We start from the raw sequence: 16,347 nt of genomic DNA on the forward strand, positions 1-16,347 counted from the left end.
TCCATGCGACGTGTTTTATAATCCGAAAACAGTGTTTACAACAAAAATAGGAGAGTCTTATGGGACCAATCATAATTTCATGCGTGAGGTTTTGTAACTCTGTAGCCTATAGTAGAGCTACACTGTATGGGTTTCTGCCTTGTTTGTTTGTTAGTGAATGTATTTGATGTACTTCGATGTATGTTTTGCACGTTTCACTTAGTCACTAATATTCAATATATGTTATTTGTTGAATTTCAAAAGAGCCTTGTACTATTTTTTCCATAGCTTGCCTATTTAGTACCAGTGCCTAGTTTTTTCCTAACCTCCAGTACTGACGCCTAGGAACTGGACTTGAACAGCACGGCGCCTGATTGGACTGGTTTCCTGATTATGCTATCTGCCTCTGGCCCTTATATCTACCAGCATTCTGGATAGGCAGTTTCAGATGTCTGCTGAGCTCCTGCCCCTTGCCAAGCACTGCCCCAATGTCTCCAGGAGTTTCCTAAGCTAGAGCTGGCAACCCTAAGGGTCAAGCCTCGCAATTCTTCAGGCTTGCTCAGATATCCTCTTGCAGAGTCTCAGAGGAGGGCACGTGTGTTGTGGTCTTTCATTTTTACCACTCGCTCTTGAGATTTGGTAACGTTCCTCAGGAACGTGATCTTTTCAGCCTGAACAGCCAAAAGTTGTATTACACAGTATGATCATATAGCATTGAGGTCCAAGATGTTTCTTCGTATGCATGATGGGAGCTGAATCTAAATCTCATTGCTACATTCTGTAGAAGACCGAACTGAAATGGACTTTGGCTGACTTCCTGCAAAACTGAATGGCCAATCTCAATATTTTGGTGTCATCTGACGTGTTGTTTCATGATTTGTACAAAAGCAGGACCCACGAGGTCACATGGGTGAGGGAAAATCCCATTCCCCGGTGGCCCTGGCATCTCCCTGCTTGAGTCCAGCTCTGCTTCCCACCCCTAGGATGGCTCTTCTTCCCCCTGTGCTGGCTCCTCTCCCCTGGCTGAGGCTGTACTTCTTCCTCCCCTCATCTTATTCATCTCCTCTGGGGGCTATTTCTGGATTGCTGTAGCAAAATGCAGCTCCAGCAATGGAGTTTTTTTCCAGTATCTGCTCACATGTGGATGTTGCTTTTACCATTTTGAAGTTTTTTTCTTTTTAACCACAGATTTTTAAAAAATCACCGTTTTCTGCAAACGTGGGGATTTCCTGTATATCCCCCTTGTGTGGATTAAAAAAAAAATCTGCATGGGTCGCATGCAGGCCAGGGCTATTAGATACAAGGATTTTCATGTCAGTATTGTATGTGTTAATGACTTTAAAAAATAGTAATTTTTTAAATTAAAAAGGAGTACAAAAGGAAAAAAGAGGAGAGGGGGAAAGTAAGGGTTTCCGCAATACAATTAAAAAAATAAGAATACGTGAACATATCAAACAGATTGCATTTCCATGCTTTTCAGAGCTGTTATACAATCAAATTATTACCCAAAATCTGAGAAAAAAGGGGAAAAAAGAAAATTAAAGGTAAAGGTAAAGGTCCCCTGTGCAAGCACAGGGTCATTCCTGTGACGTCACATCCAGATGTTTAGTAGGCAGACTTTTGTTTACGGAGTGGTTTGCCAGTGCCTTCCCCAGTCATCTTCCCTTTACCCCCAGAAAGCTGGATATTCATTTTACCGACCTCGGAAGGATGGAAGGTTGAGTCAACCTTGAGCCGGCTACCTGAAACCAACTTCCGTTGGGATCGAACTCAGGTTGTGAGAAGAGCTTGGACTGTAGTACTGCAGCTTACCATTCTGCGCCACTGGGCTCCTAACAGTCAGGCATTACTAATCATATAATTAAATAGTTACCCAAGTTATATAAAAATATTCAAACATTGTTAATCGCGTCATGTGATCAAAAAATGCTCACCATCTTATTTGTCAGGGATATTTAATATCTCTACAATTAACATAGTTATCTAGATATAAAATAGGGTTAAATGTCACTGCCGTAGGTTTATTTTTGGGTTTTGTTAGCATTAAACCTCAACATATGTATAAAATAATTTCAATTTTTCATTAAACAGCTCATGATTTGTGTCATTGCTCATGTTCATCATGTTGGTCATTGTGTTAATGACTTTGATGTATATATGTGTTCCAATTTTTGTTGTTTAGAAGGTAATTTCTGCTCATTAGTGTACTTTATATATAGGCTTTCTAGAGCCCTGTTCATGTGTTACTGTGAATACATATATATCCTATATGAACATGTGTACATCTGTTTGTAAGAATCAGCCAATACACAAGGCTTTCGCAGATGTAACACCAATGTTCTGTTCATGTGGAAGGGGGAAACCCACCAGCCACATGTTTCGGGATCACAATTTGTGCAATTGAGGAACATGTGAATTAGGAAACGTGGATTTTTCATGTGGGCGCAAGCTTCCATTCCCCTGGACTGGATTCTAGTTTTTGGGAATGGAAGATGTACCCACATAGAGAATCTATGTGTTTCCTGATTGACAAGATACAGTGATAAACCACTAAAGAAAAAGGAGGGAGGGAAGAAACTCAACCTGAAAGTAAGGGGAAACCACAGGGGTTGAACTAAACACTATCTAGTGTTGTGTGTGTGTAAAGTGCCGTCAAGTCGCAGCCAACTTATGGCGACCCCTTATGGGGTTTTCAAGGCAAGAGACTCGGGCTGCAAGACCGAGTAGGGCCGAGGCGCAATTCTTTACCTCTAAGCTAATCTTCCCCGGTGGCGTTTCCTCACAACCACCGGTAAATATGGCGCCTTTCCACTAAGCCCGCGTGGGTTTTTTGCTTGCACTGGAGCCGTTCTGGTTTTGGGCAGCCAGCCCGCACAGTGGGCCCACTGCTGACCAAGACCTCGAGGTCTCTTCCTAATGGGGCGACTCCAAAAGGGCCACACAGAAAGAAAAATGAAGCGTCTCTCCTGGCAATTGAGAATCTTCTTAACATCTTGTGCCTGGTATGCTTTAGGCTGGTATTGCCAAAGAACAAAGAATTTGAGATCGTGGTCACTATGACCATGAGAGACATCCCTTACGCCAAGTACGCTTACGCATTGGTGAACATCGTGCAAGGGTAAGAGCTCGAACTCAGGATGCACCAATTGTCAGCCGTTTTGTCTCTCATGGTCATAGTGACCACGATCTCAAATTCTTTGTTCTTTGGCAATACCAGCCTAAAGCATACCAGGCTTTGTGGCTTTCAACACAGTGTTTATGAATATATGTTGTGTTTTGGATTTCCCAAAAAATAGCTGTGTAAAAGATGTGGGAGGAAACGAACCAAAAACGAGTCCCGATTTGCCTGTATGGGGCCCGATGCTTCACTGCTGCTAAGCGGGGTGCTTCCACAAAGTGCTTCTGGCTATTGGCTAAACATTGATACCCTTAAAGCAACTCCCCTAACTTGGCCACAATCCACTGAAATCAAAGAGCTTAAGCATGCTTGAGAGCTGGGTTACGGAATTTAAAACTCAACCTCTTGTCAAGGACTGTGTATAATGTTTCAAAATCCTGTATAAATATTTGCCTGGAGTGAAAGTTCAGCACACCTTTCAAGGAAATGTGGTGTAGACCCCCCTTTTTTTTTCAAAGCATGAAATATGCAAGAGGAGAGGGAAGAGGAAGGGCTGAAAAGAGGGGCGAGAGGAATAGCTAATTTATTAAGGAAAGCACAATTGAATGGTGTCTCAGCAACATTCGTTATGCAAAGGGCAGAATCCTGCAACTTAATTTTTTATATATACATGATTTTGAGGTTTATCCTTCCTTCATTCCTGATGTGGAAGCATCAAGGAATTGTACAGTACAAACAAAATGCTAGATTTTAAGGTCATAAGAGTAGCCATGTTGGATCAGACCAAGGTTCCATCTAGCTTAACATCCTGTTTCGAGCAGCGGCCAACTGGATACCTTTGAGAAGCCCGCAAACAGGTTCTACCCCCAAAATCTCCAGCTATTTCCCAACCCAGAGCTGGCAACCCTAGTTGCCACCCATCTAACCTTAGACCGTTGCCACCCATCTAACCCTAGTTGCCACCCATCTAACCACCCCTCCCCCCCATACTACATCACGGTACGTCCCCTGAAATTGTGCGTCTGTGGACCAGTGAACTCAAAGGATGAGTTTGGGAAGAAAACCTGGAGTTTGCAGCAGGAGAAATAGGCAAAATTCTCCCTCCTCTCCTCCACAGATGGAAAAGACGTTCTATCACAGGAGCGTCTTCTGCCAGCCCTTAGTCTCTTCCACATTTATTGTGATTTATAATTTTCTCTATAAACACTGTCATAGATAGGGTTGCCAGCGTCCCGGTGGTGGCTGGAGATCTCCTGCTACTACAACCGATCTCCTGGCAACAGAGATCAGTTTCCCTTGAGAAAATGGCCGCTTTGGCAGTTGGACTCTACGGCATTGAAGTCCCTCTCCAAACCCCGCCCTCCTCAGGCTCCACCCCACAAAATCTCCAGGTATTTCTCACCCTGGAGCTGGCAATCCTAGTCATAGATTATCTCCGTGTTCATGTTGACGGTATTGAAAGCAGCCCTTTCAAGTGGGGACTCTTGTAGGTGGGAACTCCCTGAATGGTAGATGAGTAAACACATGTTGGCCAATATATTGAAACTTCCTCTCTGTTTTGTGTCGTAACAGCCGACTTCTTCTTTTACATCTGTGGATGACCAATTCCAAGATGGCCTTGTGGAGTGTGATTTGTGAAATGTCTCCAGAGGTATTCAGCGGCTGCAGTGAAGAGTTTCCTCATAACCTGCGTTGCTTCCTCGGAGACTGGCTGGAGAACTACCCTTGGTAAGTCTAGAGAGCGCCCTGAAGGCCTAATCATTCCAAAATGGCAGCTCAGGTTTTGCCCAGACTAATACTGTCCATACCAGGTTTCATTCATCCTACCCAGCGCAGCCATTCCTAGCATGCACAGTAGTGTGGAAGCTTTCCAGGTAGGCGCTTTATCGTCACATCCTAAACTCTGGAGAAATACCACTGAGAAAGAAGCCTTGTGCTTGGATCCCGCCTAGAATTTATTTGGACCCAAGGGGGTGTTGGTGTTGGCTGATTCTTGACTCCCAGGAATAGCTTGGCAAAAAAAACCCCCAAAAAACCACCCCTCTCTTTGCTCCTGCAAAAATTCTAGTTGGTATCCAAGCGCTGGTGTAATGGCAGTCCTGAACCATTATCACATTTCAGGTTGTAAGTCTTTTCATCTGCCTCTATTTAACAGTTTGTAACAGCTACAGGAGAGCCAGCGTGGTGCAGTGGTTAAGAGTGGCGGACTCTAATCTGGAGAACTGGGTTCGATTCCCCACTCCTCCACAGGGTTCGATTCCCCACTCCTCCACAGGAAGCCTGCTGGGTGACCTTGGGCCAGTTCTCTGAGAACTCTCTCAGCCTGCGAGGAGGCAGGCAAAGGGATACCACCGCCAAATGTCTCCTGCCTTGAAAACCCTACGGGGTTGCCATAAGTCAGCTTGACTTGAAGACACCTTCCACCACCGGCAGCTGCAAAGCAAAAAGTTACCATTCCAGCCTCTTGGCATGCTTCTTTCTGGGTTCTTGATGCCCGCTCCCATCTTCTGCAGAGTGACATGTTTGTATCTCCAGCAGGTGTGGTGAGAGGTGGGCAAAGGGACTGTGGGAAGAGGACAGTTTCAACCTTCTTTGCATTTCCGTATCTGGAAATATCTATTCAAATGTGTGTGTGTGTGTGTGTAGACTGCAGCTCTGAGCAAAGCTGCATTAACCATTAAGCAAAATAAGCACGTACTTAGGGCATCAAGGGAAGGGGGGCACCACAGAAATTCGCCATTGCCGGATTTGTATGGTGCGAACCTGCAAACGGTGCAGCTGAACTGGGGTCCACAAAAAGCCCCCCCCCACAATAAATGAAAAAATTACATACATACAGTGACTCAAAAAACAAACAAACCCCTGAACATCACAATTTATACTCTTATCCTTTAAAAAAAAGAAGTAGAAGAGTTGGCTTTTATATGCCGACTTTCTCTACCACTTAAGGAAGAATCAAACTGGTTGACAATCTCCTTCCCTTCCCCTCCCTACAACAGACACCCTGTGAGGTAGGTGGGGTTGAGAGAGTTCTTAATAGAACTGTGACTAGCCCGAGGTGACCCAGCTGGCTTCGTGTGGAGGAGTGGGGAAACCAATCAAATTCACCAGATTAGAGTCCACCGCTCCAAACCACTGCTCTTAACCACTACACCATGCTGGCTCTCAACATAAGGATGTAGAAAAAGTGGGAACTGAGAATAATCACACAAGCCTAGTATATATTAATTTATATAATAATATATATTATTATATAATATATATTATATAATATTATGATATTATATAATAATATTTTTATGGTTTATTGTTTATATTTTGAATTAGATATATATGGGGGCACCAAAATCTTTAAAGTGCTTAGGGCTTCTAAAGGTCTTAATCCGGCCCTGGTTCTGAGCAAATGCAATTCCCAAAGGAAGCCCCAGAGTGCAAGTATGCTGTCATTTGAAAATGTTTCAGAGGAAGCTAAGAGAGAGCAAAGGGGTTATTCTGATGGCTATGCATAGGTGAGGGCAGTGGTTCTCAACCTGGGGCCATATGCCCCCCCGGGGGGGGGGGCAGGATATTCCAAGGAGGCCACAGGTGAAAATTGCGTAAACGGGGGTCACGGCACGAGTCTAGGGGGCCACAGAGGGAAGTGAGAAGTGACAAAAACAGAGAAGTGACCAAGAAAAGAAAACAGAAAAGAAAAAAAGAGAACAGAGAAGTGAAGAAAACAGAAAACAGAGAAGGAGAGTGAGCAGAGAAGTGACCGTGCTTCCCAGTGGATAGATCGCCATGCGCACTCTGCGGCAACATCGCTTCCGCTTCCTTCTCCCTCCCACTTCCGCACTCCACCGCTTCGCACATCAAGCTGCCCCCATCCCGTTTGTCACGGGCAAGGTGCGTGGCTGAAGCAGTGTCAGTGTGCGGGGTTTCTTCACGACTGTCTTCATTGCACTTCTATGCATCGTTTGCAACTGTGGATTTTTGCATCGTTGTAATCTTGTGCAACGGTGGTAGAGGCTTTGTTCTTCCTTGTACGTGAACATTGTCGTTTATGAGCGTGTTGTCTTCCCTTTTTGTGGGGTGTTTTTTCCACATTTCAGTTCTCCAGTAAGAACTGCATGTGTGCATTTTGTGTGGCTGTTTATGCTTCAGTTCAGTTCAGATACCTTTATTGGCATATCCAGCATTCATCCGAGTACAGTAAAAACGTAACATAACTTATTAAAAAGAAGAGCAAATTGCCATCACACCAACAAAAAAATTAGCCACAATTTCTATGATTTTAGGGTTTGGGTTATTAAGAAGGGTGAGAACCTTTGAACAGTTAAAAAGTCCCTCCATCTGACTCAAACTAGGATTTAAGAGTTTTAATCGTAATCATTGATACAAGGGGCACCGAAGGAGAACATGTCGTATGGTTTCCGTCTCTTCCATAGAGCAAGGGCACAGTCTATCGGGAAGGGGAACACCAGTATAACGGCCAGTTAGTAAGGCTGATGGTAATACATTAAGTCTGGCTAAAGAAAAAGCCCTACGCACTTCTGGAGTGTACAGTTGACATGAATACGTGGCAGTTTCACCAGATTTAGGAAATATTCCGTGGTAAAGAGGTGAGCATGTCTTAGTAGCAGACTCATATAATGAATGGAGCTCATGTTGAAATAATTTGGCTCTTATCATTGAGAAGGCCGCAGATTCAGTAAGTAGAAAAAGGGAATCTATAGTGATGCCGAGGGACCTTATTTTTAGTTCTATATGAGAGATCTAATTCGAGTCGTTAGAGTGTAAGAGGAATTGAAACACATATTATGCTTCTTTGTTCCTTGGCTATTTACAAAAAAAACCCACATTTAAATAGCTACCTTTCTGCCGGTAGCACAGGGGGGCCACAGGAAGGAAACAAGGTCGGAAGGGGGCCACGGTCGGAAAAAGTTTGAGAACCACTGGGTTAGGGGAACACGGCCCTGTGTCCTGCAGGCCGTACTAATCCGCTGTACAGAGGACATTGCACAGCGAATGTTCGTCATTGCTGTCTTCCATAGCTAGAACGTTGGTCTCGATAGAAGCTCGGCTTGGTCCAGCAACACGAGTGTAATCCTGAAGGCGAGACTATACTACGCCTTTCATCCAGTTTCGTTGGTGTGGCTTTCCCCACAGAGACCTCCATCAGAGATTGTTTTTTTTATTATTTAATTTTTTTATTGCTTTTTATGAATAAACAAAAAGTAAAACAAAAATAAAATCATAATACAATACAAAAAAAACCAAGAAAAATACAAAATCACACAAAGAGCACTATTACATCCATTGCTAATACATTATAAACTATCCTTTATAAATATATATAGTGCCCAAACCTCCACCACCCACCTTTGTGCCCTCCGCCCTTGGACTTCCGGAGTGGTGTTGTGACAGTAATTTAAAAAATATTATTATATTCAATTATTAACAACACATTAATCTATAATTCATTAACTATACCTATAAAATCCTTTTTTGCCAATTTATCCCAATATGCAGCGGCCTTAGACCATTTTTTTTAAATTCATCCATATCTTTTTTAAATTCATCCATATCTTTAGAGATTGTTTTGAAAGGGCTTGTGTAGTCTGTGCTCCCCACGAGGTCCTCTTCCAGCCCTTCCACAATCCCAGCTGAAGTCTCCAGTAAGGCATCACTCCAAAGAAATCTGGAAATTGTCATTTGGGAGAGTGCTGGAAATTCGGGTCCGGATCCTACCATTCCACTGAGCAGAATTTGAAGCCGTACTTCAGCCATTGGAGGAAGAGACCCTTAAATTGGGGCTTCAGATGCTGCTCAGTGGAATGGTAGGACCCGGACCCGAATTTCCAGCACTCTCCCAAACGACAATATCCAGAATTCTTTGGAGAAAGCCATGACATGTAGACCAGCTTAAATTTTTATTGTAGACCAACGCTTAGTATAGCCATTCCATAACAGGGAGTCAAAATATCTCCAGAAAAAAAAGACATTCTAACACCGCTATTAGAGTTCCTTCAAGCTGTTTTTGTTTGACCATTACAGGGCAGCTATAAAAACGGGGTTTTCAATGGGGTAAGGCCAAATTTGGCTAACAGATTCCTTGTCATGTCACCATAGTTGTAAGACAGTGCCGGTTCCCCTATAAGCTACGGTTTGTAATTGCTGTGGTAAGCTACGGTTTGTAATTGCTGTGGCAAAACCTGTGGGTTGCTCCACATGTTTCGTGGGGTGTTTGAGAAGGACGCCATCCACCAGGAGATCACAAAAATCACAAAATCACACAAGGTTGGGAGAGACCACAAGGGCCATCCAGTCCAACCCCCTGCCATGCAGGATCCCACAATCAAAGCACTCCCGACAGATGGTCACCCCTTAACCTTCTCTTCTCCAGACTAAACAAACCCATCTCCTTAAGTCTCTTCTCATAAGGCATGGATTCCAGACCTCTGACCATTCTGGTCGCCCTCCTCTGGACACGCTCCAACTTGTCAACATCCTTTTTAAATTGTGGAGCCCAAAACTGGACACGGTATTCCAAATGAGGTCTGACCACTGCAGAATACAGTGATAGTATTACTTCCCTTGATCTAGGCACAATACTCCTATTGATGCAGCCCAGAATTGCATTGGCCTTCTTAGCCGCCGTATCACACTGTTGACTCATGTTCAGTTTGTGGTCCACTAAGACTCCCAGATCTCTTTCACATGTACAGTTGCCAAGCCAACTCTCTCCCATCCTGTACCTGTGCCTTGTGTTGTTCCTGCCTAGGTGAAGTACCTTACACTTCTCCCTATTGAAACCTGTGTGTGTGTTCTGGCAAGGCCGACCCATTACAGGGTTTTGAGCAGAGATGGGCGAGTTCAGATGCGGCGGTTGTCTTTTCAGCTTCCTTCATTTGTGCGTCTGTTTCCTCTCGGTCTCCTCAGGGAATTCATCACTGGGACAGACTCCTTCTGTGCCTTCATGGCTGACAGCCTTCTTTCTGCCATGGTGGAGAAACTGCAAGACTTGGCCAACAAAAACTGCCAACCCGGCATAATTCTTCAGCTCATTGCTAACTTGGAGGTACGTCTGGGGCCTGGGGTGAACTGAACAGGAAGGAGATACCTGCGGCACCTGCGGCCTTACCCCTGAGCACAGTGTTTTCTGTGTTTGTTGCCGAAGCTCTCTGCGTCCATTAACTTTTTTTTGTGAATAGCACTATTTGTATTTGGACAGGATGCCCTTCCACTTTGCAGATATTAGGGCAAAGGCAGGGAGGCTTAGCTTGGGCTGGAGCCAGCATGGTGTAGTGGTTAAGAGCGGTAGTTTGGAGCGGTGGACTTTAATCTGGAGAACCGGGTTTGATTCCCCACTCCTCCACATGAGTGGTGGATGCTAATCTGGTGAACTGGGTTGGTTTCCCCACTCCTACACACCAAGCCAGCTGGGCGACCTTGGGCTAGTCACAGCTCTCTCAGCCCCACCGAGCTCACAGGGTGTCTGTTGTGGGGAGGGGAAGGGAAGGTGATTGTAAGCCGGTTTGATTCTCCCTTAAGTGGTAGAGAAAGTTGGCATATAAAAACCAACTCTTCTTGGTGATTCAGCAACACAACTGGGCCTGCCCTTTCCTTGTGTTGGGTTTCCCCCCTTGCCAGGATGTTTCTGATGACTAAAAGGATTGACCAGTTGCTCAGACACAGGGCATCCCCTAGGAGTGGTCTCCCTCCAGGGACCATAAACAGGGGTTATTGTGGGAAGCAGAAGAAGAAGAGTTGGTTTTTATATGCCGACTTTCTCTACCTTTTAAGGAGAATCAAACCAGCTTACAACCTCCTTCCCTTCCTCCCTCCACAACAGACACCCAGTGAGGTAGGTGGGGCTGAGAGAGTTTGGAGAGAACTGTGACTCGCCCAAGGTCACCCAACTGGCTTCATGTGTAGGAGTGGGGAAACCAACCCGGTTCTCCAGATTAGAGTCCACCGCTCTTAACCACCACACCATGCTAGCTCCCAGGTCCAGATAGACCCTCTCAGGTATGGCCTTTACTCAGGTTGCAATTCCAGGTAGATGAATCCTTGAACTTGGTTTCCTTGTGCAACAGAAGGAGTTGGCCGGATCTTTTGGTGCTAGAATGGATTGTGCCCTTTTGGCTGCAGGATGCATTCAAAAGAAATCTGTGTAAGTAGAAAACTAGCCTAGCTGCCCATCCTGTTAGTTTTCTCCTTGCAGAAACCTCTTTTTTTTTTTTTTAACGCATCAGGAGTATCCAAAGAACTGCTCGCCTAGCTATAGTGTGAAATGATACAATCCGTTTTAACCGCTTTGGGATTCTCCCGCCTCAACCTGCTGCCTGTGTACTACCTGGTGTCATAGAGTCAGTTTCTGTCATGGTCCAGCCTCCATCATCTGCACAGAAAAACTGGATCTGCCTCAGGCAAGACTGGATCTTTCTGTGTGGTGCTCACAGCCCATAGTATAAACTTGCTTTTGCGAGTCACAGGCAGGGGATTCCTCCTCCTTCCCAGGCTGATCTCTCCAGCATCCCTAAGACAGTGGCCATTTATGCAGGGTCAATTTTGATGCTCACTCAAAGCTCTTTTTTAAAATGCAACCTTTAAACTGCCTATTCACGGTCCCGATGCAAGATGAGAAAGTCAAACAAATTTCACCCCCTCCCGCTTGCTTGCTCCTTCGTTCCTGTTTGCATAGCCATTAGCAACCGCCGTGTGCATAGCTAACGCGCGGCTGTAATTTTGCATGGTTCCTTGAGGGGATTCTTTGCGGCGGGGGTGGAGCAAACACAAAAGGTCACATTAAAGGGGCTCTTAAGAAATGCGAAGCAGGTATATGCCGGTTTCGCAGTCACTTCTTGAATGACGGTTCAGTGTAAAAAAAAAAAAAATGCGGGGCTATTCAGCCTGGAATGCGCTGCTAATTACCAAGCATAAATGGCCAGTGTTAGCCAATCTCTGGGAGAGAAACTATTGGGTAGCTGCTTCTCAGGTTGAGGGAGAAACACAAATAACTTTTCTGTTCTTTCTAATTACAGAATACTTATCGGAGGGATCCGTTGCAGTTGGCAAGGACTGTGAAGCAGATTCTAGAAGCGGAGCGGGTAGCTGTTAAGAACAAGGTAGGGTGTTTTTGTCCCCCTCTACGCACAGCTGTTCTCTGGTATTGAGGTCTGCTTCTCGATTGTCACCCTGGCCCCGACATGGTACATTTACAATGCAAGAATGGGGACAAATGCAGCCCCGACACCGCCAATCTCATGACACCTAGAGGGTCGCCCAAAATTTTAGCCCCTTGGCAGATCCTGCTGTTTTCCTTATGAACACATGAACACATGAAGCTGCCTTATACTGAATCAGACCCTTGGTCCATCAAAGTCAGTATTGTCTAAGACCGGCAGCAGCCTTCCAAGGTCTCAGGCAGAGGTCTTTCACATCACCTGCTTGCCTAGTCCCTTTAACTGGAGATGCCGGGGATTGAACCTGGGACCCTCTGCATGCCAAGCAAATGCTCTACCGCTGAGCTATGGCCCTTCTCATGCTTCTTGCTTCTCTGGCAGCCACATTGCTCTGCAGTTCATTGGTGTGGCATGTCCCCTAGAACCTACATCCAAACCTTCCTCATGCCATGCCCCACACTATAACCATGCCATATTACCATCAGCTCTACACCACTTTACGTGGTTTACTTTACTATAATTATCTTGTCGGTCCTTCTAGCAATCCCATATTGCTTGCCTGATGCAAATCCCAGTCCTATACTTTCAGATCTTGGGTTGGCAACAGGCCTGGAGAAGAAGGTCCTGTCTCTTTAAGAACAGATTAATGTGTGAAAATGTGCAGCTGAGGCTTTTCAGGGCATGGAGGCAACATTTTCCTTTCTCCCATCGAAGCTCCATGAGACCATGCTCTTGAGCATGGGAGGGGTTGTGGCTCCATGATAGAGCATCTGCTTGGCATGCAGAAGGTCCCAGGTTCAATCCCCGGCATCTCCAGCTAAAGGGACTAGGCAGGTAGGTGATGTGAAAGACCTCTGCCTGAGACCCTGGAGAGCCGCTGCCGGTCTGAGCAGACAATACTGACTTGGATGGACCAAGGGTCTGGTTCAGTGTAAGGCAGCTTCATGTGTTTTATGTGAGCAGCAGAAATAGCTGTCACTTAAAGGATGGAGGTGTTGGAGGAAAGTTTTACGGATACCAAGAATCTCCAAAAAGACAAGTCCGTGGGTTCTAAATCAAATCAAGCTTGAACTTGCCCTAGAAGCTAAAATAACTAAACTGAGGCTATTGTACTTTGGTCACATTATGAGAAGACAAGAAGGCGGCTAAGGGGAGACATGATAGAGGTCTATAAAATTATGCATGGTTTGGAGAGAGTGGACGGGGAGACGTTTTTCTCCCTCTCCCATAATACTAGAACACAGGGTCATCTGCTGAAGCTGGAGGGTGACAGATTCAAAACTGAGAAAAGGAAGTATTTTTTCACACAACGCATAGTGAAATTGTGGAACTCCCTGCCCCAGGATGTGGTGATGGCTGCCAGCTTGGAGGGCTTTAAGAGGGGAGCTGACATGTTCATGGAGAAGAGGGCTATTCATGGTTATTAGTTAAAATGGATACTGGTCATGGTGCATACCTATTCTCTCTAGTATCAGAGGACCATGCCTATTATAATAGGTGCTGTGGAACACAGGCAGGACGGTGCTGCTGCAGTCATCGTCTTTGTGGCTTCCTAGAGGCACCTGGTTGGCCGCTGTGTGAACCGACTGCTGGGCTTGATGGGCCTTGGTCTGATCCAGCAGGGCCTTTCTTATGTTCTTATGACAAGAGTCACTGGAGAAGACAGTCATGCTAGGAAAAGTCGAAGGCAGCAGGAAAAGAGGAAGACCCATCAAGAGATGGATTGACTTAACCACGGCAGCCACGGCCCTCAATTTCCAAGACCTGAGCAAGTCTGTTAACAGTAGGACATTTTGGAGGGCATTAATTCATAAGGTCACCATAAGCTGGAAGCGACTTGATGGCACTTCACAGTTCACACACACAGAGGACGGAAGGACTGAAAAAAATTGGCTGCTGCTAAAGTATTCAGAGAATGTGCTACACAGATTTGTATAATGTTATAATGATACAGCTATATTCAGCTGCTGTTTTAAACACACAAAAAAGCCACCTGGTGTTGTTGGCAGGAATTGGCCACTACAGGGCCAGAGATGGGAAATGACGGCCATGTAGGTGGGACTAGAATAAGAAGAGCTGGTTTTTAAGAAGAGTTGGTTTTTACATGCCCATTTCCTCTACCTTTTAAGGAGAATCAAACCGGTTTACAATCTCCTTCCCTTCCTCTCCCTACAACAGACACCCTGTGAGGTAGGTTGGGCTGAGAGAGTTTGGAGAGAACTGTGACTGGCCCAAGGTCACCCTTGGCTTCATGTGGAAGAGTGGGGGAACCAGCCTGGTTCGCCTGATGAGAGTCTGCCGCTCATGTGGAGGTGTGGGGGAATCAAACCCGGTTCTCCAGATCAGAGTCCACTGCTCCTAACCACGACACCAACGTTTCCTACCAACATGGCAGCCATCCAGGCTTTGCTGCAACCCGGTGCCATGAGAAAACAGTAAAAAAAAAAACTTGCTTCCCAACAGCATCGAACCGGGGGCAAATAATGTGTGGAAAGGTCTATCTTGCCATGGGAAGCAGCTCTCTGAAAGAATGCCCAGCTTGCAAGAATGTATGTCTGTAAAACAGGCTGAGAAGAGGAAGCCTCATTGGGCAGAGAGCTTGCTATGATTGTACACACAACATGAATTCGATTTTCAACCCTAGTTGTGCCTTCAGTGTGAAAGGACCATGCCAGTCATAAAGTATGCAAGCTGGTTATTTTTTTCCTTTCACACTAGGGCCATCTTGGTGGTCTTTATTTTTATTACTGTCTTTCCCTGGAAGAGACTTCACTGTCACCTAGATCAGTGGTCTTCAGCCCATGGCGGGGAGACCATCGAGTGGGTCATGGAGCTTCCTCCTGCTGGGTTGCAAGTCCCTAGGAGCTGCCATTTTTGTTCGACTGCCTTGTGAGAGAGCCCGCTACTAGCGCGCATGCATAGAGAGCAAGATCGGCACACTGTCTCTCGTTGCGCACGAGTTGAGAGCAGCAGCAGGCAAAGTCACTCAGTGGAAAGATTGGCAGGGAGAAGCTTTTCTCCCTCTCTCATAATACCAGAACGTGGGGTCATCTGCTGAAGCTGGAGGGTGAGAGATTCCAAACGGATAAAAGGAAGGATTTCTTTACACAACGCATGGTGAAATTGTGGAACTCCCTGCCCCAGGATGTGGAGATGGCTGCCAACTTGGAAGGCTTGAAGAGGGGAATGGACATGTTCATGGAGGGGAGGGGTATTCATGGCTCTTAGTAAAAATGGCTACCAGTCATGATGCATACCTATCCTCTCCATGGTCAGAGGAGCATGCCTATTATCTTAGGTGCTGTGGAACACAGGCAGGATGCTGCTGCTGCAGTCGTCTTGTTTGTGGGCTTCCTAGAGGCCCCTGGTTGGCCACTGTAGGAACAGACTGCTGGACTTGATGGGCCTTGGTCTGATCCAGCATGGCTTTTCTTATGTTCTTATGATAGGGCTATCCATGGCTACTAGTCAACATGAATACTAGTCATGATGCATTCCTGTTCTTTCTAGTATCCGAGGAGCATGCCTATGATGTTAGGTGCTGTGGAACACAGGCAGGATAATGCTGCTGCAGTCGACTTGCTTGTGGGCTTCCTATAGTTACCTGGTTGGCCACTGTGTGAACAGACTGCTAGATTTGATGGACCTTGGTCTGATCCAGCATGGCCTTTCTTATGTTCTCATGTTTCCTCCCTACCTCTGACCCTTGCTCCTTCTGTAGCTAACTGTTCCATCTTATTGATTACCCTTTGGTGGGGTCCCGATTGCTCCCCCGCTCACTATGGCGCCAGTGTGCCATTAAGGTGCACCAATTAGTTAACGGGTTCATTGTTTTTATTGACAAATTCATTGATTTTTAATTGTCTTGTAATGTATTACATTTTTAATGTAATAAAGTTGGTGGGTTGTTTTTTTTTTTAATGATTGTTAGCCACTCTGAGCCCAGCCCTGGCCGGAAAGAGAGCGGGTTATAATTCTAATAAAATAAAAAAATAATTATATTTCCTGTCCTTGGCTCCCTCGGTCTGGTGCCTTGACACCTGTGAGGTCATAGCAGTGCCTTCCCCTCTTCCTGTCACATGA

The 16,347-nt window shown here is 45.6% G+C and overlaps 1 protein-coding gene across 1 annotated transcript in view; it reads left to right on the plus strand.

The window, feature by feature from the left end:
* Window positions 1-4,694: 4,694 nt before the first annotated feature.
* STAT6 (signal transducer and activator of transcription 6) overlaps window positions 4,695-16,347 on the plus strand; it is a 39,305-nt gene continuing 27,652 nt past the window's right edge. Inside the window, exons 1-3 of the mRNA XM_056849453.1 lie at window positions 4,695-4,825; window positions 10,019-10,157; window positions 12,124-12,207. Of these exons, the coding sequence (XP_056705431.1) occupies window positions 4,695-4,825; window positions 10,019-10,157; window positions 12,124-12,207 (354 nt within the window). The remainder of the gene's footprint in view (window positions 4,826-10,018; window positions 10,158-12,123; window positions 12,208-16,347) is intronic.

The sequence above is a fragment of the Euleptes europaea genome, chromosome 1 (assembly GCF_029931775.1).
Source record: "Euleptes europaea isolate rEulEur1 chromosome 1, rEulEur1.hap1, whole genome shotgun sequence".
NCBI lineage: Eukaryota > Metazoa > Chordata > Lepidosauria > Squamata > Sphaerodactylidae > Euleptes > Euleptes europaea.